Genomic DNA, 27154 nt, shown 5'->3' on the forward strand with positions numbered 1-27154 from the left:
ATAAGCAGCTTTATGACAAAACACATCTCCTGCAGAATAATTGCCTAAGACGTTTAAAGCAAATAAACAGTTCCTTCCTTTTTTTTGTTGGGGAGATGGCAGATATGTTAAGGGATTTCTTTCCAATAAGTATTTCTCTTCCACAATCTACTTAAAATTGAATCAATCATCAGAAGAGGGCTATTAGAAGAAAGTGTCCCATTTATCAGAGCTTTATATGTGTCTTCCTCCATCACAGGATGATTTTAAAAACACACTGATGGAAAGAGACAAACCTCAAGGGCAGTGACAACATCAGGACTAATGCATCTCAGAAATAGAGAACATATTGCTGGCATTTCTTTTGTGGCCTGCTTGTCACCATCAACATGTTAATTGATGAACACCTAAGAAGGCAGGCCATTTTGCCCGATGCTTTTCTTTCAAAATTTAACAAAGACCAGTATTCTAAATGACACAAAACATGGGAACATTCATACCACTGGGCCAGGATCGCCTTTTGGGCCCTGTAAGAGAAACATGGAAAGTCGTTTTTCAAATAATGACCAAAGCAGTTACAGAATAAGAAACACCGTTGTCCAATTTGCTTTAATACACACACAAATATTAGCAAGTTTTGCTTTAATTACAGTTTGAATTTGAAGAATAAGATGAATAAACATAACTTGATGGAAATTTCATGAAAGTGATTGCTTGGACATTGACTTAGTTCTTAGATTTGCAATGAAAAAAGTGACAGCACCATGAAAAATGCTATTTTCCATTGTTTTGGCTGCATACATTTTCTCAATTTTATTATAATTGGTTTTACTTATTTCCTTCTGCTGTAAAATTTGGCTGTACTCGTAACATGCGTTTTTCAGTGAACTTAAGAGGTTTTTATTGTTTGTTTTTCATTGTGGTTGTTCAGCTAAAGTGTGTTTGATGATAAACAACTGTACTTACAGGAGGACCGGGTGGCCCTGGGTAACTGGGAACATTCACACCTCCCTTCAAAAAAAAAATGAAAAGAAAAGAAAAAGAGAAAGATGAGAAGAATTTACAGCAGTCTATAACTGGATTTTAAATAATTACAAATATAATATAAATACCTTAATTTTATATAAACTGCTCATACCGTTTCCTTCATTAAATGGAATACCCTTAGGAAAGAGGTGAGATATAGAATTATTCTTGGAAGTTAATACTTTGCATCTCTACATTTTATCATTTTACCAAATGATACTATTCCTATTCTATTTTTTACTTTTTTCTATTCTATTTTACAAAGGGAGTTTAATACTCTAAGTAAAATAATACGTTTCAATTTAGGGAAATGAAAAAGGAGTGTGAGCTACACCTGAAGCACACAGATACTTTCAGTTGGGGTTTAATTAATGTGCAGGTTTGACAGATGAGATACTAATGCATTCGGAGGAAAATATTTGCTCATTAGAATTCAGTTTCTGAATTGCCAATTTATACTAACTGTTTACAGCCTGCTGACCTGCAGGCTATAACACCATAGTGCTGATGAAGATGTGAATAGGGAACAATTTGGCTGCTGAAAAGCAATTTTTTTCCAGTCTCTTCATATCAAATAGAAAACTAAGGTAAATGGGGAGATGACGTTATCCACAACCCTGTGTGGATGTTTCTACAAAAATAAATTCTTTAGGACAAAAGAGAATAAGAACATCTTGAAAAAAACTGACATGTCCTAGAGTAACCAACACTTAATGGAGAACTTATTCTATAGTTTAAAAAAATCATACATTTTAGCATTTAGGAAAAATTTCCATATGAAAATTTTAGTTAGGATCTTTTGTCTTTCTTTTTAAACATTTGTATAGAATCAATAGTCAAATCTGCCTTTTCCTTTCTGCAGTTTTCACACATCAGTTGCAGAGTTGAAGAAGTCACTGTTTCATTGTTTCTGTATGATGGTGGCCAGTGTTCTGTGAAGACAATTTGCATGCATCTTCCAAACACTAGTGATGGAAGAAAAACACTCCATCCATTTATTACTTTATTATTTAACTCATTGATCCGACAGCGACTGAATGTCTACCATATTTTAGTGTGCTACGTCCTGGAGAGACAAAGGATATTTTCATCTGAGATTTCCAAAGGAGGTTTCCCAGGGAAGAAAACATTTAATCTGTGTTTTGAAGGATGGATGGTTTTGGAGAATTCAGAGGGAAGACAAAGACATCTTAAGTGCATTATAAAATGATAGGTCCCTTTCATGAACTCATGTTATATTTGCTGTTCTGCCCACGGGGGAAGGAGTGAATTTTAGGATTTGAACACTAAATACTTTCTGTCCTGCTTTCCTGTCAAGGGAAAAGGTCAGTAACACAGATGAACAGATTTAGGAAACAAGTTTAGGAAATAGAGTGCTAATCTCTTCATTTACGTGTACAAAGCATGTAACTGCATGCAGACTGATAATAATCCTCATTGTCTTCGGAAAGTCAGGGTCAATTCTGCCCTTTCTATAGTGAGTTTGGTTTCTTAAAGTGGGGTAGAAAAGGGTGTTTGGCGTGATATCTCAGCTCGGCTCGGCTGCGATTCGAGCATGGCCCCACATGAGGGCAGACTTGCCACGGAGAGAGGCTCCTCTCCTCTCCACCGTTTCCCTGACGGAGCGTGCATCTGTCTCAATCACAATAATAAAAACATCGATGCCTCTTGTACTTTTTGTTCACTGAGAGCTACATAAATAGAGTTTCCCTGCATCTCAGACATCATGAATGGGAATGAACACATATAGCATAATATCAGATTTTCTACCAACTCGCATCAGCAGAAAGGATCTATTTTTCTGGCCCTTCTCTTTTCTGTGAATGAAGCACATTGAGGTTAAATGACTTTCCCAGGGGCCCCGAGCCAGGAAGTGGAGAGTCGGAGCACAAACCCAGGTTCCTAAATCCAAGATGGGGAGACCCGCAGTATGCCCATCTGAGCATTGCACATTGAGGCTGAACCAAAGGGAGAACAAATCAGGTCTCTTTAAAGCTACATTGGCTATCATTTATATTAATATACGAAATTCAGAAGACTTTTATCTTTGAAAACATCTAAATGTAGTCTTACCTCTGAGTTATAAAAGTCTTAAGTAAACACATGAATTTTAAGTTTTAACACTAGAACAACTCACAGGTGGTCCAGGTGGTCCAGGTTTCCCAGGGAGTCCGTCGCTGCCCTGCAAGGGATATACAGACTAATATCAGAGGCGTAGACGTTTCTACCCCAGGTTTACAAACTATCTTCTGAAATTAATCACAGAGCCATCTTCTGAAATCAATATGACTTGCCATGTTGTTTCAGCCTTGTAGTCTTATTCAGCTGGGCTCTCCTTTACCCAGGAAATACATTTCTAGACCGCAGGACAGGTAAAGGCCTTTTCCCACACCCATTCAGATTCTCACTGTGTGAGCTCTAGAAATGAAGCTTATTTTTAGATGGAGCCAGACAACCCAGGTGCTCATGTCCTGGACTTCCAGTGCAGCTGGGGGAACTCTCCCAATGTGGAACTCTCCTACAAGCAGGCGATGGGCTCTGGGATTGTGGCTCTGAGTCAGCCCTCACTTTGAGCCTCATTTCTACCACCTTCATCTTTTGGGAACCAGAGGGGACATCCACATAATTTGACGAAAGTAAAAAATCACAACCTGTGTTGTGTCTGCAGGAGGGAAACTTCATCTTCCATTTCCTAAGTTAATATCTGACTTTACATCCAAGTCAGACACATCTCCCTGAGCAGAAGCAACTGTGGTATAGCATTGTTTAAAGCAAATGGTCGCTACAATTTAAAGAGTCTTAGTCTTACAGGAGAAGCAGACTGAAAATAGAATTTGTGAAAATGAATTCAAGTTGAAAGTTGAAAAATGTATTTCACTTTTATTTTTACAAACCATAGATGTTCATTGGTCCATAATAAACAGAGCTATTGAAGTCCCTCTGGTGTCTCTCAGCAGTTCTTCCTATAACTCCGCTTTTCTCTTAGAATAATAGCCTCAAAAAATCTTTTAAGTCCTTCTATAGCAGGGGAAATGGCAAGACATAGTTAATTAAAAAAGAATTCAGATAGAGTAAAATTTCTACTCAAAATGTCCAAGAATTTTGAGGGATTTTAGTCCATTCCCATAAATGTAATCAAGGACTTCATTCCAATACCCTGCCATTTTTTGTAACGAAAGTATCATAAAATCTTTTGTTTGTATGTTTATCAATAAAAATAAACTGTAAAGTTTTTCTTGCAATGCTTCTGCCTGAGAATATATAACAAAGAGCAAGCATATTGTTTCTTTTCCCAAACTGCTTTGATGGTGGCTATCTCTCTAAGACATGTCATATTCTGCTGACTGGCAGTGTCCTTCAAAGAATTATGTCATAGTTCTAATGAGTCAACAAACAAGGAAAAATATGTGCCTATTGAAAAGTCCTTTTTTTCCCCTGGCACAATTAAAAGTCATATATTCACTCTCATTTTGTGCCGCAAAGCTCATCTCAGTGTGGAATTCCCATTAACTTCAAAGGCAAGTCTATGACTGAATAATTTCCATAGAGAACAGAGAAAAGAGGCTGGTGGGGTTGGGCAAGCTCCTTGGGATAAAATCAGAAAAAAATGTGCAGAGACTATCTAGAATAAAGGCATTGTTTCCTTCAAAATGTGCTGGGATTCCTTTGCTCCTTGATGTCACTGTGTTCCACGTTGGTCAGGGAACTTGTGTCCTGACGAGTGGGTGAAAGCTGCCTGAGTGGCTCATGTGGACTCTTGATTCTTATTTCTCCAATCTAAATAGCTAGGCTTATTCCACTTACTTGCTGGGTCTGCCTGGACTAGTACAATAGAGCCAGTTTAGATCCTAAACAGGGTAAACATGTGAAACTGTGTGGTGTCCTGTCTGAGACTCATCTAATGCTGGTCCTCCTTTCTGACCATGGCAACCCATCTGTCCAATGACTGATCTCCCCAGGAAACGGGCTATCCTGGTTCTTCAGTAAATTTCCCCCATGACCATCTGGGGACAGAACTTCTCGACTGTCTCTGCAAGCTCTTTGGTTACTAGAATCTTGGTCCTGAGAGCCAGTCTGCTGTCTGGAGCTTTTGGAGGTGGGGCCGTTGGGAGGTGATTGGGTCATGAGGGTGGAGCCTTCATGAACAGGATTAGTGCCCTTATAAAGGAGGCCCAAGGGAGCTTGGTCACCCTTCTACTATGTGAGGACACAGCTAGTAGGTGACATCTATGAACAAGAAGGCAGACTCTGTCAGACACTGATTCTGCCAGCACCTTGGTCTTGGACTTCCCACACTCCAGAACCGAGAGAAATATGCATAAATGTTTGTTGTTTATAAGCCACTCTGTCTATGGTATTTTGTCATAGAAAACTGACAGCCCCTGTGGCTGGAACTCCCTGGTAGACATCACATTACTTGCATCCTTCCAGGAGGCTCCCCCACCCAATCCTTCCACAAAGATGGTTGCCCAGGATCCTGAATCCAGCCTGAACTTTTGTTTTATGGCACCAATGTTCTATTTATCCTTTCTCGTAGGAAAATATCTCCCATGTTTAGAATAACCTTTGGACCTGTGTTCTTCCAAGTCCACTACAAGAATAGCTACTCTCTGCCATCATTTCTACTTTTAGGCTTTGCTTGATTTTATGGCTCTCTCTGTGAAGAGTCTCGTCCTGCTCCCACTCCAAGTCCCAGTTTGGATGTAAGTGAGGCTTTTCCTTTGTACCTTTTCACCTTTTGCTCCTGCGGGACCAGCATGTCCAGTTCTTCCCAATAAGCCCTGTAAAACACAAAACTCAGTTTGTTACAGAAACAGCAATTAAATGGCCGAAGGGTATTGGAAGTTGGTTACTAAAACTTACACGTTTTGAAGGTCATTTGATCCTAATTAAATAAGCCCTAGAAGCTTATATTTCTTCTGGCTGATACAGCAGCTGTATCCTGCTGATAAACCCTTGGAAGGGTAAAATTTGTATTTGTGGTCACTTTTTCACCTTGGTCAACCACATTTAATGACCTTAATTGGAACCTTTTGATACACTTAAGAATCTAGTCTTGCTGTTTAAACAGCAATTTACATAACATTATGCCTTCCTAAATGAGCTATAGTTTTGGTAGGGACCAACATTTTAAATACTTCAAGGTGGCAGAATTAACAGTGTGCATATTGAGTTATATGATCTGCATTTTACCACTGAAAAATAAAATTTAATTTTAATCCTTTGGGAACAGAGTTAGCTATAATTTTCATGGTTTCTTTCACAACTCTTTTTCATCGTTTTTAATTTTAGTGAACAATTTAAAGCCAGGTTTGTTCTATATAACTGTGGCGAAAGCATAAATGACACAACTTTAATTATGGAAAATCCTTATTTCAAAACATTAAAAATATATAATTAGATTCCTACTGATGTGATAAAGACTCTATTGGCATAGGAACTCTAAGAAAGGATGAAGTGGAAAAGTTGAAGCATGTGCTGGGTTGCCAGATTTAGCAAATAAAAACACAATATTTGGGATGAACTTATACTAAACAATTATTTGTTTATCTGAAATTCAAATTTAACTGCATGCACTGTATTTTATCTGGCAACTCTAGAATTAAACTCTGTTTGAATGAGAGATTGGGTTTGGCAAGTATAAAGGAAAAGAGATTCTGTTCTAGGAAAACAAGACAGTGAAAGACACGAAGGCTTTGATGGTGTGTTTGAGGGGCAGTGAAAGCCTTGAGTAAAATAGAGGTATTTTAATTTATACATAGGAATAAAAATAAATGAAATCCGATAATCCTTAGCCCACTTTTTTTTTTTCCTTTAGAAAATAAATTCTCAGTTTGTGGTGCCATTTGACTATCTCTTCTAAAGGTTAGTGCCAAAAAATTATAAATAAATAGAATGCTCTTTTATATGCAATTTCTATTTCAAACAGACTAGCTTAATCGCAGACTGCTTTCTGGTCTGGTGGAATTCTGATGCAAGTCCCCAGGACACTGAGCAGACTTAAGTAATACTAAATGAAAATCTGAGAGCTTAGATGAGGCTACTTTTCCAGGCAATATCTGGGCAATCTACATAGAGGCACAGAGAACAAAAGGCAATGAAGAAAATTAATTCACCTTGCATCATACCAGCAGATATAAGCTGTGAGTGCAATCATTTTAACAAATACTTACAGGGGGTCCAGTCGGGCCGGGAGCACCTGGAATGCCTGGAATTCCTTGAAGACCCTGGAAAAGATAGTTCCTACCATAAAATCTGTTGTATCATTGGGAAGAAGGCATTTTAGTTAATCAAATATTTTGACCATTGAACATTAAACACTTATTTAGCTAACTGAGAAATATAATGTTTGTCATATACAAATATATGTTTTTAATTCTAATTTTTTAATTTCAAAAATAAAACTTTTTCTTTAGGGGTGCAAGTGATTTTCGGTTATGTGGATAAATTGTATAATGGTGAAGTCTGCGATTTTAGTGCACCCATCACCCAAGTAGTGTACACTATGCCCAGTAGGTAGTTTTTCATCCTTCACTCCTCGCCTATACTCCTCACTTCTGGGCCTCCAACGTCCATTATATCACTCTGTATGCTTTTGCGTACTCATAGCTTAGCCCTCACTTATAAGTAAGAATATGTGCAAATACTCAGTTTTAAAGAGTAAGAAGGGTGAGCTAAAATGCCATGACATGGAATCTGAAGCAAACATAATTTAATCTGGTGATTCATAGAGCATTTCTTATTTTATAGAGCCATTCCGTCAGCAGTAGTATCTAAGAATCTCGTACTGGTAAAACATGGAAATACAAATTTTAGATTGGCAGAATGCCATTGAAGAAATAGATGATTACACTTAAGCTCCATTCAGCTAGGGAAAAATGGAATATGTTTTATGATATAATATTTATTTTAGCTCATCAGTTTATTATAAGAAGAAATTTGGCTCATTGGTGAATTTAAATTTGGAACCCTTTAATGGCTTAAGCATAACAATGAATAGATTTCCCCTCCCTTCCCTCCTTAGATTTGTAGAATAGCACTAATTATCCCAGATAGGATTTAAGATGCTGATACATTTATATATCAAGGAAGAAATGGCAAGATTAGCTAACTTATGTAATTAGTTTTGTTACTTTGATACATTTGCCAACAACAGAATATTGTTAAATAAATTACATACAATTTATAATATGAAATATTTTGCAATTATTAAAATCATGTTTCAAAAAAGTTAGAAAACATGCAAAAATAAAAGTCACAAATCTTATATAGCACAGGGCCTAAATTTTTGAACAATTTTAAATGTACTTCCTAAAAGATGGGAATGATACATACAGGCTTTTATTATTTTATCACGACAAATAGATAAAAGTTTTATCAGAATCTTTAGTGTTAGATGTGTTTTAGAATTCTGGATTATCACTTCATTTCACAGGTAACACGATATACACACTGAATATTATGTAACACTGCAGTGGTGCCTGAAGCAGTGCCCTCTAATAAACACACAAATATTTCTGTGGCAAAACATGATATTCTGACAGAGTGGAAAAGACAAGCTCCATGTGAGTTAGGCCAGATTTGGCTGCCAAATGAATTTGCTTGGGAAACAAAGCCAAACTTGGGGAACATTTCCAGGGTTTTCAGAGGCTTTGGTTTTGGAATTTATAGATGAGGTGTTGTTGTTATGATTTGGCTCTGCATCTCTACCCAAATCTCATCTCAAACTGTAATCCCCACATGTAGAGGGAGGGAGGTGATTGGATCATGGGGGTGGTTTTCCCCATGCTGTTCTCATGATAGTGAGTAAGTTCTCAGAAGATCTGATGGTTTTATAAGTGTTTGGAAGTTCCTCCTTTGCTCTCTCTCCTGCTGCCTCATGAAGGTGCTTGCCTCCTCTTCACTTTCTGTCATGATTGTAAGTTTCCTGAGGCCTCCCCAGCTACGTGGAACTGTGGGTCAATTAAACCTCTTTCCTTTATAAATTACCCAGTCTCAGGAAAGTTCTTTACAGCAGTGTGAAAATGGACTAACACAGTTGTGGACCATGACATTCCTATTACCAGAAGTCCCTCCTGGGTACTGGGAATAGGGAGAAATGTTATCTTTTAGTGCTTTTTTGTATTTTCTCAATTTTCAATAGTGGACTGAGATCACTTCTATAATGAGAAAAAACGATCTTAAAATACCCTTTTGTTATTTCAGATAACCATGTGATACATCAAGTTCTAGATTGAATGATTCTACTCTTTCAGGATTTAGTCTCCTTTACTGAGTAAAATATTCTTTTTGTATTGCCATACCATTCTTTGTCATACTACAATTCCTTTACCTTTTACTATTATGATATATGCATTTCATATACTTTATAAATATTAGATGATGTGGCCATGGAAATATTACTGCATACTGATTATGAGCATTCTATAGGACTGTGAGCTGGATCAAGTTTCTTTGCATCATTGGGATCAAGGACCAAGTTCTTCCAGGTTTGACCATTCAGTGTCAAATGGCGTCATGTGTTACTTCAGGTCTATTCATGTGATATGATATGAAGAAGCGCTTAAAAATTCTACTTGAACATGCTAGAATTCCTAATAAGTCTTGGGCCGAATCTTGTGTGTATTGGTATTAAAGAACGTTGACATATTTTTCTTCAATTTTATCAATCTCATTTGCAGTGCTGTGTGTGTGTGTTTGTGTATGTGTGTACATGTGTGTATACATGGGCATGTGTACATGTGCAGGCTCTACATATCAGTATGTGGTACTCGTTCTTTTTATTCCCCTAACATTAACTTGTATACAGGTTACACATGCAAGGTAAAAAACATTTCCATTGATAATGGCACTTCTAAATGACTGGAGATTATAAATGTTATACCATAAATTTCTTTACCTCAAAATACCCATATTTCCATAAAATTCTTTCTATATGTACATGCATAAAATATATGTATATATGTATTCCATTTTTTTTTTGCTACTTTTAGTCTCAACACTGAATCAGTCCAGAGATGTTGAGTGAGTTTTTAGATAGCTTAATTTATAAACTTGGGATTCATTAACCTTTGATGACCACATTAAACTTTAAAATAAACCTCAGTCCATAAATAAAAAATCATTCTCAGCAGCCTTTCTCTGAAAAAGCTGAAATTCTGTAGTAAAAGTAAAAGTTACTATGGATGCATAAAGGGCAATAAGATAATTTTAGAAGACAAGATGGTCATTAAAGAAGACAAATACATATTAAAGAGTAAGACAGTCAATTTAACATACAGTGCCAAACTAAAATACAAATTAAAATTTATTGCAGAGATATTCGGAGACCATTGGAGCTATGTTCTTACCCTGCTCTGATATTTCATTTTGCAAATCCTAGCTCAGTTGCTACCAAGAAGATTTTCTGTTGCTATAATATCTGGCTAATGATATTTTTCATTTCTAATTTATCAATTATTATCCCAAAATATTATAGGAAGACCTGCATTTCAAGCAAGAAATCACTCCATCAAAGGTTAGCATGTGTTCTATTAGCATCTCCAAGTTGCTACCTTGAGCTGTGCAACAACATCTGTGAAAAATGTGGAAGAAAATGTTGCTTTTCTAAGAGTAATAAACAAGCAGGCAACTCCTTTCTCTCATTTTCCAAACAGATGAAAGACATAATAATTAGAAGTCTCAAAGAGATGGGGTGTCCCTCTGTATCTTTTCCACTTAGAGTAGAATAGACATTTGAGATTTTGTAAGATTAGATCTTAAGTCCATACTGTATGTTGAAATGGTATAGTTCATTGGCCAGTTGGAAATGCACATGTTTCTGGTCAAAGTTTTATTCACTTTGACAAATCAACAAATTGTAATTTCAAATAATATCTGAGACCAAGTAGAAGACAAGATTATATTCACTATCTCCCATCTGCTAGAGAAAAAGCTGCACCACCTTATTCCCCCTACAAGGCCTAAAGGAGTCAATAGTTTACTTCAGATTTATTCATATTATTCACATGGTGTGAAGAAACAACGGAAAAGAATCTCCTGAACTTGCTGAAACTCCCCATGTAATGAGAATTGTGCACAATTTTGTGAACTGTGTTAAAGAATTTATAAGGGGTACCGAAGAAAAAGTCCACTAAAGTGTGGAGGAATATTAACAATGGATTTCAGTTCACCAAGAAAGAAAAGTGCCCTGCAGAATCAATGAAAATTAACTTCTAGTGACTTTAACTTAGAGTTACTTATACAAAACCTGAATTCCAATTATTTCCTGATCTTTTTGTTATTACCTTCTCAATTCCCTCTAGAGCCTGCCTTTTGGGTGGAGGTAGTTCAAAGCTGTTGGACTATGAAAATCAGTTACTGTGCTTGTACTTTAGTAAAACCTTCTGTGGAACATGAGGAAGCAAAAGCACAATAACTTATTTTGAAGATAATGTTTTATTTATGGATGAAAATAAATATTGAATATATTTGGTATTCAATTTTTAACTTGGGAAAAAATCAAATCTCAAAGTTTTCTAGATTATAAGCAATATTAATTAGAAACAATAGTACATGATGATTACTGGTAATGTAAAATATAACTCCACCTAGAAAACTGGATTTTCTTTATATAGTTATGATTTTCCACAATAACATCAAGGTTAATATATGCCAGATGGCTTACTTACTTTCATTAAGAATTATTAGTATCAAAACTGTTTAAACTAACAGCAATTCATCATTCTAATTGGTTTTTCTAAGAGTTAATGTGAATTATGTAGGAAAAAAATGATGTCCTGAGCATCACCATGCCTTAGAGTCAGAAAATTATACCATTATCTCAAAAGCACATTGGACTTGGAACCTTAGTCCAACGGGTGAGCAGCTGATGTAAACTAGAACAAGAAGATTCTTCTGATAGTGTTTTTTCTCCGAAGAATTTGAAAGCTGAGCAAAGACACAGACAATCCAAGGTTGCTGAAGTTTAATCAGAGTTTAGTGGTACCCATGGAAGCTCTGCTGGGTTCTCAAGCTGCCCTTACTGCTAGGCTGGTCGTCCAACTACTATTCCTTTAAATCTCTTAGCTATCCTGGGAGCCTTTTGAGAAAATTTGCCTTTCCCCCTTTCCCTTACTTTTATTTTGAGAGAGCTGGAATTATTATCTGTTAAATAAAAACAGAAAAATTATAACTGACATATTAACTTTGTGCCTTAATTTCCTTGTCTCTAAAACTAGACCATTGGTAATAAACATAAACATGTTATTTAAAAATGTGTCAACATTTTAAAAGCTCTAAGTGGTCTTTGTTTTTATTGGTTATAGCATCAGATCTGAGCTATAGAAAAATTAACATTTTTACTCTGTTGAGCCACGTAAAGAGAATCAATATTAGGACTATATAATCAGAAAAGAATCTGTTACCTCATCGCCTTTCTCCCCAGGTATCCCAGGGTAGCCCCGCTCTCCTTTGCTTCCCTAAAAAGACAATACATTCAACTAGCACATGCAATCATTTTTCTTATCTTTTGGAAATGAAAAAAATCTCTTCTAAGAACACTTGGGGCATGTAATTTGGACAGGGTCAGGGAACAAATAAATAGCAACATTTGCAAGTGGCTTTTACATCACTTTGTCTCTCTCTCTCTCTCTCCATATATATGTATTTTAAAAGTTGTCTATTTTCAAATCGGGTTCTTTTTTTCATACTAAATTGAGGGTCCCACAGGGGAAAGTGGAGGAGAGAATTTCTTACCTTTGGTCCCTCTCTTCCTGGGATTCCTGGAGGACCCCGTGGCCCTGTATCACCCTAGAGGACAGAGGAAGAACAGAACTGAGAGAATGCACTACATGTAACCCACAGGGATCGTAAACATTCAGCCAGGCTTCTCACCTTCCGGGCCATGGAATCATACTTTCCAGGCTCACCAGCGCCTCCTTCTTCTCCTTTGTTGCTTTTCAGCCCTGGGACACTGCCTTGGCAGTTGCCACAGAAATTCTAATGAGTGTAAAGATAAGGTTACTGAGAGAGTCATAAAAGCCATCTATAAAGGTGAGGTTTCATGTGATGTGAAGTCTTTTTGGAACCTCTGGAGACGAGTGATATAGATAGGTCATTCTGCTTTCAGACACTTGATTTATCCAATTTAAAAACATTAATTTTTGTGAGGTAAAAACTATTTACAAAGCTCATCAGTGATATCTGTTTATGATATTGATGAACTTTTATTTTTAAAACAGGTCTCCAATGACACTTAAATAGAAAATTCCAAATAAATAAGGAAAAGACACATAAGTCAGGAACAAAAACTGAGGCTCAATTGTTTAGCAGAATGTTTTAAAAGGGAGTGGTAATAAAGTTTAGAAAACCCAGCAAGATTACAGAATTCAAACAACCTATAGCATAAATCATTTTAAAAACAACAGAAAAAATTGTGAAGAAAGGATTTGTTCTTTTGGTAGCAAAATTAGTTCTCCAACTACATACTAACATTTTGTCAGTGGAGGCACTCGAGAGAAATAATTACTTGACTGACAAAAACTTGACTCCTAGGTCAAATCCAAGTGACAATAGGAAATCTAAGTGAAATTACCTTTCCATTGCCTTCTCTGCAACCTTTAGCTGATCTGGGAAGGCTTGACTTCAAGTGTCTGAGCTCATAAGATAAACATAACTCTCATCACACAGCTAAAGAAAGTGTGTGTGAAAAGCTCTATATAGGCTTATTTTTAAATAAATTGTTGGAATAAGAATATGACCAAGAAAGGCACAGAATAAGGGCCACTGAGTGGGGGAGACAGTTTAACAGTTGACAGAAGGTAGGACAACTTAAGTTTCCATTCTTCCATCCTTTTCCCTAAAGGGAAGAATCTTTAAACATGAAAACGAAGTGAAGCTTCTTATTGATAAGAAGCTGGCAAGAAAGCCCATGGCTATTCAAATTCAATATTTTTGACCTAATGAATAGCACTGTCAATCTGATTTTCAAACATGGGCTCCTTGGAACACTAATTTTGCATGATACTGAAAAGCTTACAAGGTGTGATGGTTAATACTGAGTGTCAACTTGATCGGATTGAAGGATGCAAAGTATTGTTCCCAGGTGTGTCTGTGAGAGTGTTGCCAAAGGAGATTAACATTTGAGTTGGTGGACTGGGAGAGGCAGACCCACCCTCAATGTGGGTGAGCGCAATCTAATCGGGTGCCAGTGAGGCTAGAATAAAGCAGGCAGAAGGTGGAAGGGGTTGACTTGCTGAGTCTTCTGGCTTTCATCTTTCTCCTGTGCTGGATGCTTCCTGCCCTCAAACATAAGACTCCAAATTCTTCAGCTTTGGACTCTCAGACTTACACTAGTGGTTTGCCAGGGGCTCTCAGGCCTTTGGCCACAGACTGAAGGCTGCACTGTCAGCTTCCCTACTTTTGAGGTTTTGAGACTTGGGCTGATCCACTACTGGCTTCCTTGCTCTTCGACTTGCAGACAGCCTATTGTCGGACTTTACCTTGTAATCGCATGAGTCAATTCTCCTTAATAAGCTCCTTTTCATATATACATATATATTATTAGTTCTGTCCCTCTAGAGAACCCTGATGAATACATGAGGCAAATCATCTAAAAAATGCTGGGTTACAGCAATCCCATTACTCGGTATATACCCAAAGGATTATAAATCATGCTGCTATAAAGACACATGCACACGTATGTTTACTGCAGCACTGTTCACAACAGCAAAGACTTGGAACCAACCCAAAAGCCCATCAATGACAGACTGGATAAAGAAAATGTGGCACATATACACCATGGAAAACTATGCAGCCATAAAAAAGGATGAGCTCATGTCCTTTGCAGGGACATGGATGAAGCTGGAAACCATAATTCTCAGCAAACTAACACCAGAACAGAAAACTAAACACCATATGTTCTCACTCACAAGTGAGAATTGAACAATGAGAACACATGGACACAGGGAGGGGAACATCACACACTGGGGCCTGTCAGGGGTTGGAGGGGTAGGGGAGGGATAGCATTAGGAGAAATACCTAATGTAGATGACGGGTTGATGGGTGCAGCAAACCACCATGGCACATGTATACCTATGTAACAAACCTGCACGTTCTGCACATGTACCCCAGAACTTAAAGTATATAAAAAAATGCTGGGTTAAACAGCTCTCTTCATGGTGGTCTTTCTTAGAGTCTGAATATATAAAAGGGAACTAGGGTTATATGCAATGTTTCCCAGATGAATTTTACCACCTGGATTATTTCACAGGGATAATGTGTTGGCAGGGGAGTTAAATATATATATTTATAGAACTATTACTGACACCTGAAAAACTATGAAGATAAAGAGACACTTGAGAACTTAAGAAAAACAAAAGGATTTCAAAAAGTATGAAAAAGATAATGATCTGCAGACACAAACATGGCATCTCAATATGGAGCAAAACCTTGGCATATCAATATGGAGCAACATGTTAGAATAGATTATTCAATAGACTATTTTAGTAAAACATTAAAAAATAATCATTATGATAAATATAATTTTTAAGAGTCATTTGAAACTGACTTCATTTTCTTTGGGTTAGGGTTACCAGAATGGCAAATTTAAATAACTGAGTTTTGTTAACATTCTTGGAAAAATGTCTTAAGATTTTCTCATGGAAAGAATAAAGATGCATCAATTATTAACCAATACATAAAGTCATTCAAAGAGGGATTGATACACTGATTAATATAGAAGAAGGCCTTTGAAGGTGCCTGTAATTATGCCAGTTCTTTTTAACACTTTAATCAAAGATATTTTTGCAAACAGAAAGCAGGATGATCAAATTGGCTAAAGACTCAAGGCAGAGAGAGATAGTGTTAACATATAGGATAACAAGATCAGGATTTAACATGATGTTATTACCTTGGCCTGACAGATCCAACCCACAGTCTAAATTCCTGTATTTGGATTTTGTTCGGGAAACTACATACCTCCCCTTTCTTCTATTGTATACAGTTTGTGGAGACTATCAGTCAAGATGTCCTGCTCGTTATGGACTCAGAACCTTAGTGAAATGATGTAGGGACTGGAGCAACGGCAGAGCACATTCATTAGAGGGATGATTCCCGGGCGACATTGTCAATTAGTTCCACTTCTGAGAGCCCTGATTCCACTTCCCGTCAGAGCCTATTCATGGTCCTTTTATCTGTTCTGTGAGATCCCATATTCTGCCAGTATATTCATTTCTACTAAAGCATACAAGTTTCTCATCCTTAAAGAACCCTAAGTATTCTGAAATGATATAACTCCGGCAATCCTGCTATTTCCAGCACCACTGTCTTATAAAGAATCTAGGACTTAATGTCTGAGGACCTATGTTCCTGTGTTAATGTTACATTTACTTGCCGTATGGCTCTGAAAAAGTTACTTAACTGCTGAGAACTTCAGGTATCTCATCTATAGAGTGGGAATGCTGCAACAGCCTGAACTCATAAGATTATTACAGAAATTAAATAAGATGATATAAGTAAAGTGGTATATTGACTGGCATGTAATTTTAACTCAATAAATATAAGATTTTCCTGAAATCCCCACAAATATTCTTCTCGGGCTTACAAAAACTGCTGGCTTTTGAAGGTCTTAGAAACTTCTTTAATATATTTTTATATTTATATTCATATTTACACTTATTTTATATATCTATTCTCAAAACTCTACCTTACAAATGTATATGCTAGAACTCGAGTCTTTTGAATTAAATTAAACAAATATTTCTGCCTGCTTACTATTGTGCAAATAAATCACTGGGCTAAATGCCAGAAATTCAAACTAAATTATGTATATATATAACTATAGTCTGTGTGTGTGTGCGTGCATGTGTGTACACATACACAGTGTCCATTCATACAAAGACAGATACAACACACTGTGTTTGAGCATGAAGCCAAGGGCCTGATTTTCATGTGGCCTCACTCAATCTTAGCATACCAGGCAGAAACATGCAAATACATACCCTTACATATGTGCCATTATCATCCCCCCCCTACCTGTTTTACTGATAAAATACAGGGAAGTGTTAGAGAGATAAAAAAAAAAAAGAGGTAGCAAGACTAATTCCCTGAGATGATAATAGGTAGAGGTGATTTTTATTGAACAGAGTAACAGGTATTAGGGCACTTGCTGACTGTGGAATTTTGTAAAATCCCATGACATCAAAATTCAGCCTTGTAAGTGGCTATTTATAGAGCAGCACTGATTTTCATCTTGGGAATGACCAGGCCAGATATAGTGAGAAGGATTAGGTTTCACAGTAGTGAGCCAGGGTGAGTCAACACCCATTAAGAGAAAGATGTTCCTCCAGAGGAGAGAATAATCTACTCCAGGGTGCAAATGACATAATTCCTTCCCTGTAGCCAATTCATAACTATTCTACCCACTGCCCTCCACCCCTGCCCCACCCAAAATGAGAGGCTGGTAAAGAAGAAGAAGACAGTGAAAGAATTAGGATAAATGGCACAAGATATATAAGATACATGTTTATTTTCCTATCTTAAAGATGTCCTGCCATTTAAAAATCGAATTGTAGTTCCAGCTAAGTAATTGACTCGATTTCTGCTAAATATTTTTCTTTCTGATTTTTCCTAGAAATTAACACATAATTTCTTACACAGCAATAGAGTACCTTGAGCAAAGCACCGATGTCTCCCAAGAGAGGAAGTGCAATCTGTGGTTAAGAAGATAAAACCAAATATATGTATTTATATATGAACACAATACAATATAAACATATAGTATAATGTAGACATTTTTCCTCAAAATGCCATGAAGCTTCTGGTGTCTCACTTTAGAATCACTGGCTTAACATTATGTTTCGTATCGAGAAATGTGCACATGGCACTGATAGAATTCAGAACAAATTTTGAAAAATGTTCACTATTCTTCTCTCTTGAATGTGCAAACACACATATCATAGTTTTGACTGTGCATCCCTATTTTATAGTTTCATGGCAACCTTTATGCCGTCCCTGGTATATTATTGGTTTTAAACAATACATAAAGATAAATTATTTATTAAAAGGAAATCACTCCTCTGGCGGACACATTATCAGGCTGTTGAGAAATATGTAAAGTACCAGATAAGTTTGCCTTAAAGTTATTTCTCATGGAAGTTCAAAAGAACCTACAGTTGGCTTAAGTGATAGGCAAGACAAACACTGAAGGAACTTGGGCCACATTTTGGCCACATGTCTTAAGATGTTCTTTCAGAGAGACACTATGTAAACCCAAGTAAAGTTTTTGCAAGATTCCCAGAAAAATGCACAAGTGATTCACTCAACAGTGGCGTTAAAGTAATGCCAAAATATGCCTCCACACATAGCTTATAAAGGCACATAAGGCCCGAACACTGTGAGAGGTACAAAGGATTTGTGAGGCTTAGAACTGAGAAGCCAGATTTGGATTTTATTATACAAGACTCAATACAATGTCATGTACCATATGGCCTCTCAAATTATAACTGCCGAGTCTGAGGCTATTTAAAGGGGTTTCACTGTTGCTCAAAGCAAGGTTTAACCTAAAATAAAACTTTGAAACACACATTTGTGCCTAAACCCTTTTTCTAAGAGCCTACTCAAGCCAGTTTTCATAATTTAATCATCACAACATTTTAAAACTACAGAATCAATGGATCTATAACATATTGTAGGCAACTTATCTGCAAAACATCATTCAGAAAAATGAAATTCATTTAGCCACTAGCATTAGAAAAAATAGAAATCGTGGCAATATATTTTATCTCAATTTTCAATGGGATCGAGACATTATACGCCAAGGCTCAGCCTGGGGCAAAATTGTACAGTTGAATTATACCCTTAGGAAATAAGTATTCATCACACACACAGAAATGCTGAACCAGCCTGAATTTTTTTTCCCTCAACAAAATAATGGGGATAAACAAAATCACCAAGCAGTCACCGAGCATTCTAATTAGTTTGGACAGCAAAACTTGCTTGGTAGGCTGTTTGGCTTCTGGGTGCATTTAAGATATATAAATCAGACAAGGTCTGTCTACATACCGGGTCACCTGGGGGGCCTGGCAGGCCTGGCTTTCCATCTCTCCCTGGAACTCCCTGAAAACAGAGGTATCCATGTTCAATCTTTGCACGTGGCACAGGTGCAGATTAAAATGGGGGAGGGTAGATAAAGAAAGTCCTTACATCATTCCCTGGAGTCCCTGGAGTTCCTGGCAACCCAGGGAGACCTCGAGGACCCTAGAAAAGGAGGGAAATAAAGACAATTACTTATGAGGATGTTCTTTCAGTCATTTCCCCCAAGTAAGCAAGCTGGCTTTGCTGTGCTAAAAAATTAGTTTAGTAGCTTACCTGAATACCTGGCTCTCCAGGTGGTCCTTGGGACCCCTAAGTACAAATGAGATTTTCTTATTAAAATTCCACCAAGAATGTCCATAAATTATCCAAGTGACATAAAAGACTAAACATTGTAGTTTACTTAGAGGAACAAAAGGGTTTGCCACCGTACACACGTGGAAAACTGCAAAGTCGGCCAAGACTTTCAGGTCGTAGGTGAATACTTAATCAATACCTGTTGCTGGAAACATCAACATGATTTTGCTCAGGGATTTGGGACATCTATCTCATTACCATAATCTGTCACTGCACATTCATGAGGGCACAAAGAATGCATCCAGATTCCACCTGTCAGAAACTGACCACCCACAGGGGTAACTGGTTCGGGGATTCTTTTCTTTTCTGCTTTCAACTTTGTGTCATTTATCTCTTGGAAGAAATCACCAGAACCAGTGTTCAGTGACGGGAGTAGGAGGCAAAACACGAATCAATGATTTTTTTCTACTTTTAGAAAATTAGAATTTGGGATAAATAAAATGAGGCTGGGAGATTATCAGGGAACTCAATGATGGTAGTTGTACCGCTCTTAGGTAACTATGAACTTCTGTTTGAGGAATTTTCAACCTAAGTGAGTCAAGAGCTGGTTTCTTAGTAGTTAACTTCAGTAACTGCTCACTGATTTTTCCTTTCTTATTTAAATAAATAAATATTCATATCACTGCTCTTGCCAAAGCTACTTTTTCCTCCCTTTCTATTTATCCTGTGTCCCTGAGTGATTTTTTCCTCAACCACCATCACTTCCCGAATAATTTTCTTTTCTTTTTTCTTTTTTTTTTTTTTGAGATGGAGTCTCACTCTGTCACCCAGGCTGAAGTGCAGTGGTGCAATCTCAGCTCATTGCAACCTCCGCCTCCTGGGTTCAAGCGATTCTCCTGCCTCAGTCTCTTGAGTAGCTGGGATTACAGGCGCCCGCCACCACATTCGTCTAATTTTTGTATGTTTAGCAGAGATGGGGTTTCACTGTGTTGGCCAGACTGGTCTCAAACTCCTGACCTCAAGTGATCCACCTGCCTTGGCCTCCCAAAATGCTGGGATTACAGGCGTGAGCCACCAGGCCCAGCCTCTAATAATTTTCTGATACAAGTTTTCATTTGGTTTAATTTCCATCTCCAATGGTCTTTTACATTCTTGCCCTGGCAAATCAGACAGCCCTCATTCACAACATAACCCTTCACTACTTATGCTTTCTTTTAACTTCTCATGATAACTTCAATATAAGGATGTGATATTGTGATAAAATAATATTTGGTCTCTGTCCCCAGTTCCTGGCACAGAGCTCCTAAAACCCTGTAAATTCCTTAACAATAGGTTGCTAACATAAAGTTCTGTTCTAATACTTGTTTTTTGGCCCCGGTTCCTGACACAGAGCTCCTAATCCCTTGGGTTTCTTGGGTGACAGGAGAGTCTTTTGTTCCAATGAGGTGACTCTTGGTGGGCTCCTGGATAGGAGCTGATCACCAGAAAGACCAAGCCACAGTTAGAAGTTTGGCCTTTCAGCCCACCCCGCATTCTCTGAAGAGGGGAGAGGGGCTGGAAATATAGTTAATTATCAATCTTGCCGACATGATGAAGCCTCCATAAAATCCCAAAATATGGGGTTTAGAGAGCTTCCAGGCTGGCAAAAACACCCACGTGCCAGGAGAGTGACACACCCCAACTCCGTGGGACCGAAGCTCCTACACTCAGGGACCCTTGCAGACCTCTCTCTTTGTATCTCTTCTTCTGACCATTCAGCTGTATCGTTTATCATATCCTTTACTGATATAATAAACCAGTAAATGTAAGAAAGCGTTACTTGATTCTGTGGACCACTCTAGCAAACTATAGAACCTGAGGTGGGGGTCATGGAAGCTCCCAATTTATAGCTGGTTGGACAGAAGTCATGAAGGCCCAGACATGCAGTTGGCCTCTGAAGTAGGGGTCAGTTTTGTGGGACTGAGCCCTTAACCTGTGGGATCTGACTCTTAACTCCAGGTAGACAGTGTCAGACATGAATTGACTAACAGAACATCCAGTTGATGTCCATTGGGGAATTGATGAGTAGGGGAAAAAAAACCCCACATATCTGGTGTCAGAATTGTATTTATGTTGAATGTTCAGAGCAGAATAGGAAAAAAGTTAGTTTTTCTATTACACCACACAGACCAATTTTCTAAATTAATGTCATTAGAATAACCATTTATTTCCACTTTTCTTGTTCGAAAACCTTTTATGTCTTTTCATAGTAAATGAAAATTGTACATTTATTATTATTTGATCTACAAGTGTGGATATAGTGGTCATTATTAATAGGGGCTGTTCTAGGCTCTGTCTTTATAGTTTAAATACTTTAAAAACTTCCCATTGTTTGTTTTTACCATTGAAAACACTGTCTCTTCACTCTGAAGATGTTACTCAGACCTTTTTGGTGTCATTTCACTTATGCATACTCCATCCAGTTTAAATATTAATTTCTTGTTTTAACTTAATTAAAAACAAGCTGTAATATATAATGACCTAATATTAGGCATTCTTAAAATCTTACAAACATGTATTTGTGCTTTTTAATATATAGAATAGAGGTATAAGAGTTAAATGACTGCTTCTAATCCAAACTTAGTGTATGTGTGACCAGCATCTGTAAGTTAATAAACAAACAGTGGGTACTGTCTCTGTGCTTAAGTGATACAACCTCAATGCCCATCAGTCCTCTCTGGATAGTGTTTATTTGTATTTCCTCCTCTGACCTTTCTATTCTTTTCTCCTTGTTAAAATTTGACACTGGATTTTGTTTCACAATATTGGAATCAACAAGGACTCGAATGAATTTCACTTACTGTTCTACCAGGAATTCCTACCCCTGGTGGGCCTATGTCCCCTGGGGAACCGTGAACACCTGGAAGTCCTCTTTCACCCTGTGAAATGAAAGGCTTCTGTTAGTGCAAGGCTCAAGACACATAAATTTTTCTGCTATATTTTGTTAATTATTAATTCCTTAAAAATTAACTATAATATTTGTATACCTTTGGTCCACGTGGACCAGGTGCTCCAGGACTTCCATCTAATCCCTAAAAGAAAAAAAATGTGAATACATATCTTCTTCTAGAAAGGTTGTAAACACATTAGAATTTAGAACTAAAATATGTTTCATCACTCTTCATCTTACTTGAATAAATCTTTTTCTATAAAAGAATAAGGAACAGGGAGTAAAAATTCCAATATGTTACAGATTTTGTATAGTTGCTTTAAAATATAAAAGATTTTTATTTATAAAATGAGGCACCTGATATTGAGAAATATTATTATTATTTAATACATAAAAAGTTCAAAGGAGATGAAAAACAAAGGTAGGTAAAACATATTTTTAAAACATTGGTTATTTAGATTTTCCAGCAGTCCAATTTTCAATGTTGTGGGAATAGTCTGGGTCACAAAGACATTTTCTGCAAATGACAAACCATGGTGATACCTGCAAAACCTCTGGAAGGGAAATTTCAGGTAGTTTTTCTGTTTTACAATACTGCCCTAGGAAGGTTTTGGTTTAAAACCAGTGTACCTGACTGGGATTCATAGATCTCTACAGAATTCATGCCTAGGATTCAGGGGACCTAGGAATCTCCAAAATCATAAGCAAAATGTTGTATGCATGTATATTTTCTTCAGAAGAAAGCCCTTTGCTTATCGAACTTTTAAGAGATTTTATCTCTGATTTAAAGAATAAGATGCCTGTAATCCCAGCACTTTGAGAGGCCGAGATGGGCAGACCGCTTGAGCTCAGTAGTTCGAGACCAGCATGGACAACATGGTGAAACCCCATCTATACAAAAAATATAAAAATTAGCCAGGCATGGTGGTGTGTGCCTGTTGTCACCACTACTCAGGAGGCTGGGGTGGGAGGATCACTCGAATCCTGGAGGTGGAGGCTGCAGTGATCCATAATTGGACCACTGCACTCTAGCCTGGGTGACAGATTAAGACCCTGTCTCAAAAAAAAAAAAAAAAAAAGAAAGAATAAGATGAATAGATGAATATTTCTTTTTCCCCTGACTTTTATTTTAGGTTCAGGGGTACAGGTACAGGTTTATTATACGAGTAAATTGCATGTTGCTCAGGTTTATTGTATGAATGATCCCGCTACCCAAGGAAATAAGCATAGTGCCTGACAGTTTTTCAACCTTGCCTCCCTTCAACTCTCCCCCATCAGTAGTCCCCCATGTCTTTTGCTCCCATCTCTACTATGTTGGTGTGCAACCAATGTTTAGCTCCCACTTATAAGTGGGGACATGTAGTATTTCATTTTCTGTTCCTGCATTAATTTGCTTAGGATAATGGCCTCCAGCTATATCCATGTTGCTGCAAAGGATATGATTTTGTCCTTTTTATGGCTGCATAGTATTCCATGGTTATATGTATCACATTTTCTTTATCTAGGCTACTGTAGATGGGCATGTAGTTTGAATCCATGTCATTGCTACCATGAATAGAGTTGCAATGAACATACAAATACATGCGTCTTTGTTGTAGAACTATTTATTTTCTTTTGGGAAAAGAAACCCAGTAGTGGGATTGCTAGGTCAAATGGTAGTTCTGTTTTAAGTTCTTTTTTCCTTTTTTTTGCAGACCTAAACTTATTTCCATACTTGTGATCTGAAACTAGGAACCCACAAGTAGTAATTAATGAACTTGCAAGAAAAATATTAACAAAAGGACTAATACTTACTGGTTCCCCTGGCAGGCTTCTCCCTGGAGGACCAGCCTCACCTTTTGGACCTGGAAGCCCGGGAGGGCCTATGATCCCACCCGGATCTCCCTGTGGAAAACAAGGTAAGATTCTTACTTTGATGCTCAGGTTCATGGTGGGAAGTGAGGAGGCAGTGGTTTCCATTGCTTTAAGTTGTCATCATGGCCAGTCAAACTTCATTCATTCACTCACCAACTCACTAAACAATATTTATCGAGTACCTAATTCATGCCTGTTCAGTGCATTTAAATTTTGCAGTTAGTTATGTTAGCAGTATCATGAAACATATGCATGTGTGTATATATATATATATATATATATGCACAAAAGGGCGTATCTATTAATAAATTTCTATAGATGATCTTTATGTTTTCTTTAAGTTATTCTCCAATAATTGTTCAATGTTAATGCACTGTTTCCATGTAGATATCAAGAAACAGATCCTGCAAGATTAAGAGACTTCTTAGGTTTATACAAGAATTGGTAACTGAGCTTGACTTTCAGACTCCTAATATCTTCATCTGTCAGTTCATTTTGTCACATGGCATTCCTGTGCCAGAACCAGGGCTGCCAAATGCACAACTCTAGGGGGTGCCATTTACATTGTAGTTAATGTGCACAATCTGCACAATCCCAGAAGCCCTGGGCTGTCCTTTCATCTCCCTTATGATCCTCTGTCTCTTCCTCCTATCTACTTAACATATACAATGAGGAAAATGTAAACTATACCTTTTCTCCTTTAATGCCTTGTTTTCCTGGGATACCATGTTCTCCTGGCAATCCCTAGAAAACTCAGAGTTAATAAGAAAGAGTAATGAGAACATCTCTTATAATAACATTTCCCTATATCTGTGAATCTCTGTCAAGAGAACAGAATTTTAACATACAACTTATTAATGGAAGGAGTTGGATTGATTTTGGCCTTTAAGACCTGGAAAAATACTAGTGATTCTACGTGGTTTGTTGTTTCAAGTGAAGCCACCTGGATGCCATAGGAAAGAAACTAAAGTCGAATTGAACCGAATGTCTCACCCATATTATTGCCATCGAGGAAGGATGGTGGTTGGCAGCATCACATAATGATTCCAAAGGACTCTAGGGCAACTAGAAAAATATATTTTTACTGTGCTTTAGAAACAGTGGCTCTTTCCCTTTTGATTTTGTTCTTTTTATAGCTCTGGCCACTATCACTTGATCTCAGTTTTTGAGCATTGTGGCTCCACTTGTGCCACCAGGATTATCTCTCTTTTCATAAGATCTGTCCACTAGGTTTATCTACAGTGGCCCATTACTTGGCATAGGGGAGTGATAAAAAGCTTTGCTCTATAAACTGGGTATTCAAAGTACCAAGCAGAATATGTGCACCGACCAATAGACAGGAGAGGCTCAAGCGGTGAGCATGGAGAACAGAACGTGAGGTTAAGGGGCTGTTCCCAGGGCATGAAAAAAGGAGAGATCCTAAGAGTTGCCTGGAGGGAACTCTAACCATGGTCAGATAGTGATCAGTCTCCAAGGACTTATGGCCAAGGATTTTTCTTATTTTGCTCAGTTGTGAACTGATGGAGAGCTCGCAGCTCCCAAGTTGTCAGAAGGCTAGAAGGTTGTCCAAGGAATAAAAAGCTGATCTGGATAATGAATAGAAAGGTGTATTGAATATTTTAAGTCCACTAAAGCTAGGTTATAATGCAATCTGTCGATTTTCCTCCAGACATACTTTTAAAGACTTGCTTTTTTTGGAAGGCTTTTGCTAGAAAACGATAGAAGCTTTGGAAATGTCTTCCTTAGATGGAGACTTGAACTAAAAACTGTGAATATTGAAAATGTTTGCTTTCTCTTTGGTGTTCTTTATTTCTTTTGACATTTCCAATCTCCTCTACTGCTGGTACAGCACTGACAAGCATGTCCAAAATGACAATTTAATTAACTTGAGCTCCAAAAACCAATTTATTAGGCTAATGATACTCAAAAGGACCTCACATGATTATATGAAGGGTCTAGTCTTCCCAATAGCTCCTGACATTAGGTATGATCAGTTTTAGTAGCATAGATGACCTATGTCTTTGCGAAATGAGGGATAACTCAGTTACTTGAACAGATGTTGATGTTTTTAAAAAACATGTCCTACTCTCAATTTCAATTTCAGAAATATCAAAAGACATTATACATACAACATCTCCTGGCGGTCCTCTGGGTCCCGTGGAGCCTGCAGATCCTTGCTGACCCTAAAACAAAAGGTGGTATATGCTTTAGCTTTGCTAAAAAAGAAGAAAAAAGACAGATTGTACCTGAGTATTTGTAAAGAATAGTGTGATCTTCATGTATAGGAAGACCAACTTTCCACCATCCCACTTTCCCACTTTATCTGTATAATACTGAAATGTGCTTTGGGATTACCAAGATAGTTTCCAGATACTTTTAATTTATGTGTTCTCACCAGCAGGTGATAACTGGGTAACTTGCCCTACCCATTGTCTGGGAGTACACCACATTAATTTCTCCTGCATCTTCCAAAAGCTGCTGTCTTGGGACACTCCTGTGGAATCCCACTTGGGAAACTCAAGCAACTCAAGGTTGCATAATTTTGGTTTAGAAACTGAATCTTGAATTCTGTTCCTTTTAAGAATATAGCTCAAGGTCATAGATTTAGCTCACATTGTTTACTCTTAAAGCTTTTAGGGATGCTACTGTGAATATGCTCTGAAAAAGAGTATAGAAATCCTACTGTGAACCAAAAGACAGTTAGTGTGTGTGTCACAAATGCAGCCAGTGGGGAAAATCACCATGGAAACAGGATAAAGTCTCGGAGAGCATTTGCGAAGAAAATGAGTGGCACACCAAAGCACCCTGTTTTACACAGAATGGCTATAATTCCCAAATTATTTCCCAAGAAATCTTAGTTATTTCTTATATACCTTTAGTCCTGGACTTCCCATTAAACCAGGGGATCCAGGATCTCCAGGTTCACCCTAAACACGTGGGGGGAAGGAAAGATCAATGTTGTTTTAATTTTTATAATCTCATTAAGGTTGGAGATGA

At 37.5% G+C, this 27154-nt stretch overlaps 1 protein-coding gene across 1 annotated transcript in view; it reads right to left on the reverse strand.

Moving 5' to 3' along the window:
* COL19A1 (collagen type XIX alpha 1 chain) overlaps positions 1-27154 on the reverse strand; it is a 329106-nt gene that overhangs the window by 40139 nt on the left and 261813 nt on the right. The window contains exons 22-40 of the mRNA XM_030804323.1: positions 27031-27084; positions 26287-26340; positions 24848-24901; positions 24098-24187; positions 22401-22445; positions 22215-22292; positions 19354-19389; positions 19189-19242; positions 19048-19101; positions 17655-17696; positions 12880-12984; positions 12742-12795; positions 12411-12464; positions 7179-7232; positions 5733-5786; positions 3143-3187; positions 1092-1142; positions 946-990; positions 480-506 (exon numbers count right to left, since the gene is read on the reverse strand). Coding sequence (XP_030660183.1) covers positions 480-506; positions 946-990; positions 1092-1142; positions 3143-3187; positions 5733-5786; positions 7179-7232; positions 12411-12464; positions 12742-12795; positions 12880-12984; positions 17655-17696; positions 19048-19101; positions 19189-19242; positions 19354-19389; positions 22215-22292; positions 22401-22445; positions 24098-24187; positions 24848-24901; positions 26287-26340; positions 27031-27084 — 1050 coding nt within the window. The remainder of the gene's footprint in view (positions 1-479; positions 507-945; positions 991-1091; positions 1143-3142; positions 3188-5732; positions 5787-7178; positions 7233-12410; positions 12465-12741; positions 12796-12879; positions 12985-17654; positions 17697-19047; positions 19102-19188; positions 19243-19353; positions 19390-22214; positions 22293-22400; positions 22446-24097; positions 24188-24847; positions 24902-26286; positions 26341-27030; positions 27085-27154) is intronic.

The sequence above is a fragment of the Nomascus leucogenys genome, chromosome 3 (assembly GCF_006542625.1).
Source record: "Nomascus leucogenys isolate Asia chromosome 3, Asia_NLE_v1, whole genome shotgun sequence".
Classification (NCBI taxonomy): Eukaryota; Metazoa; Chordata; class Mammalia; order Primates; family Hylobatidae; genus Nomascus; species Nomascus leucogenys.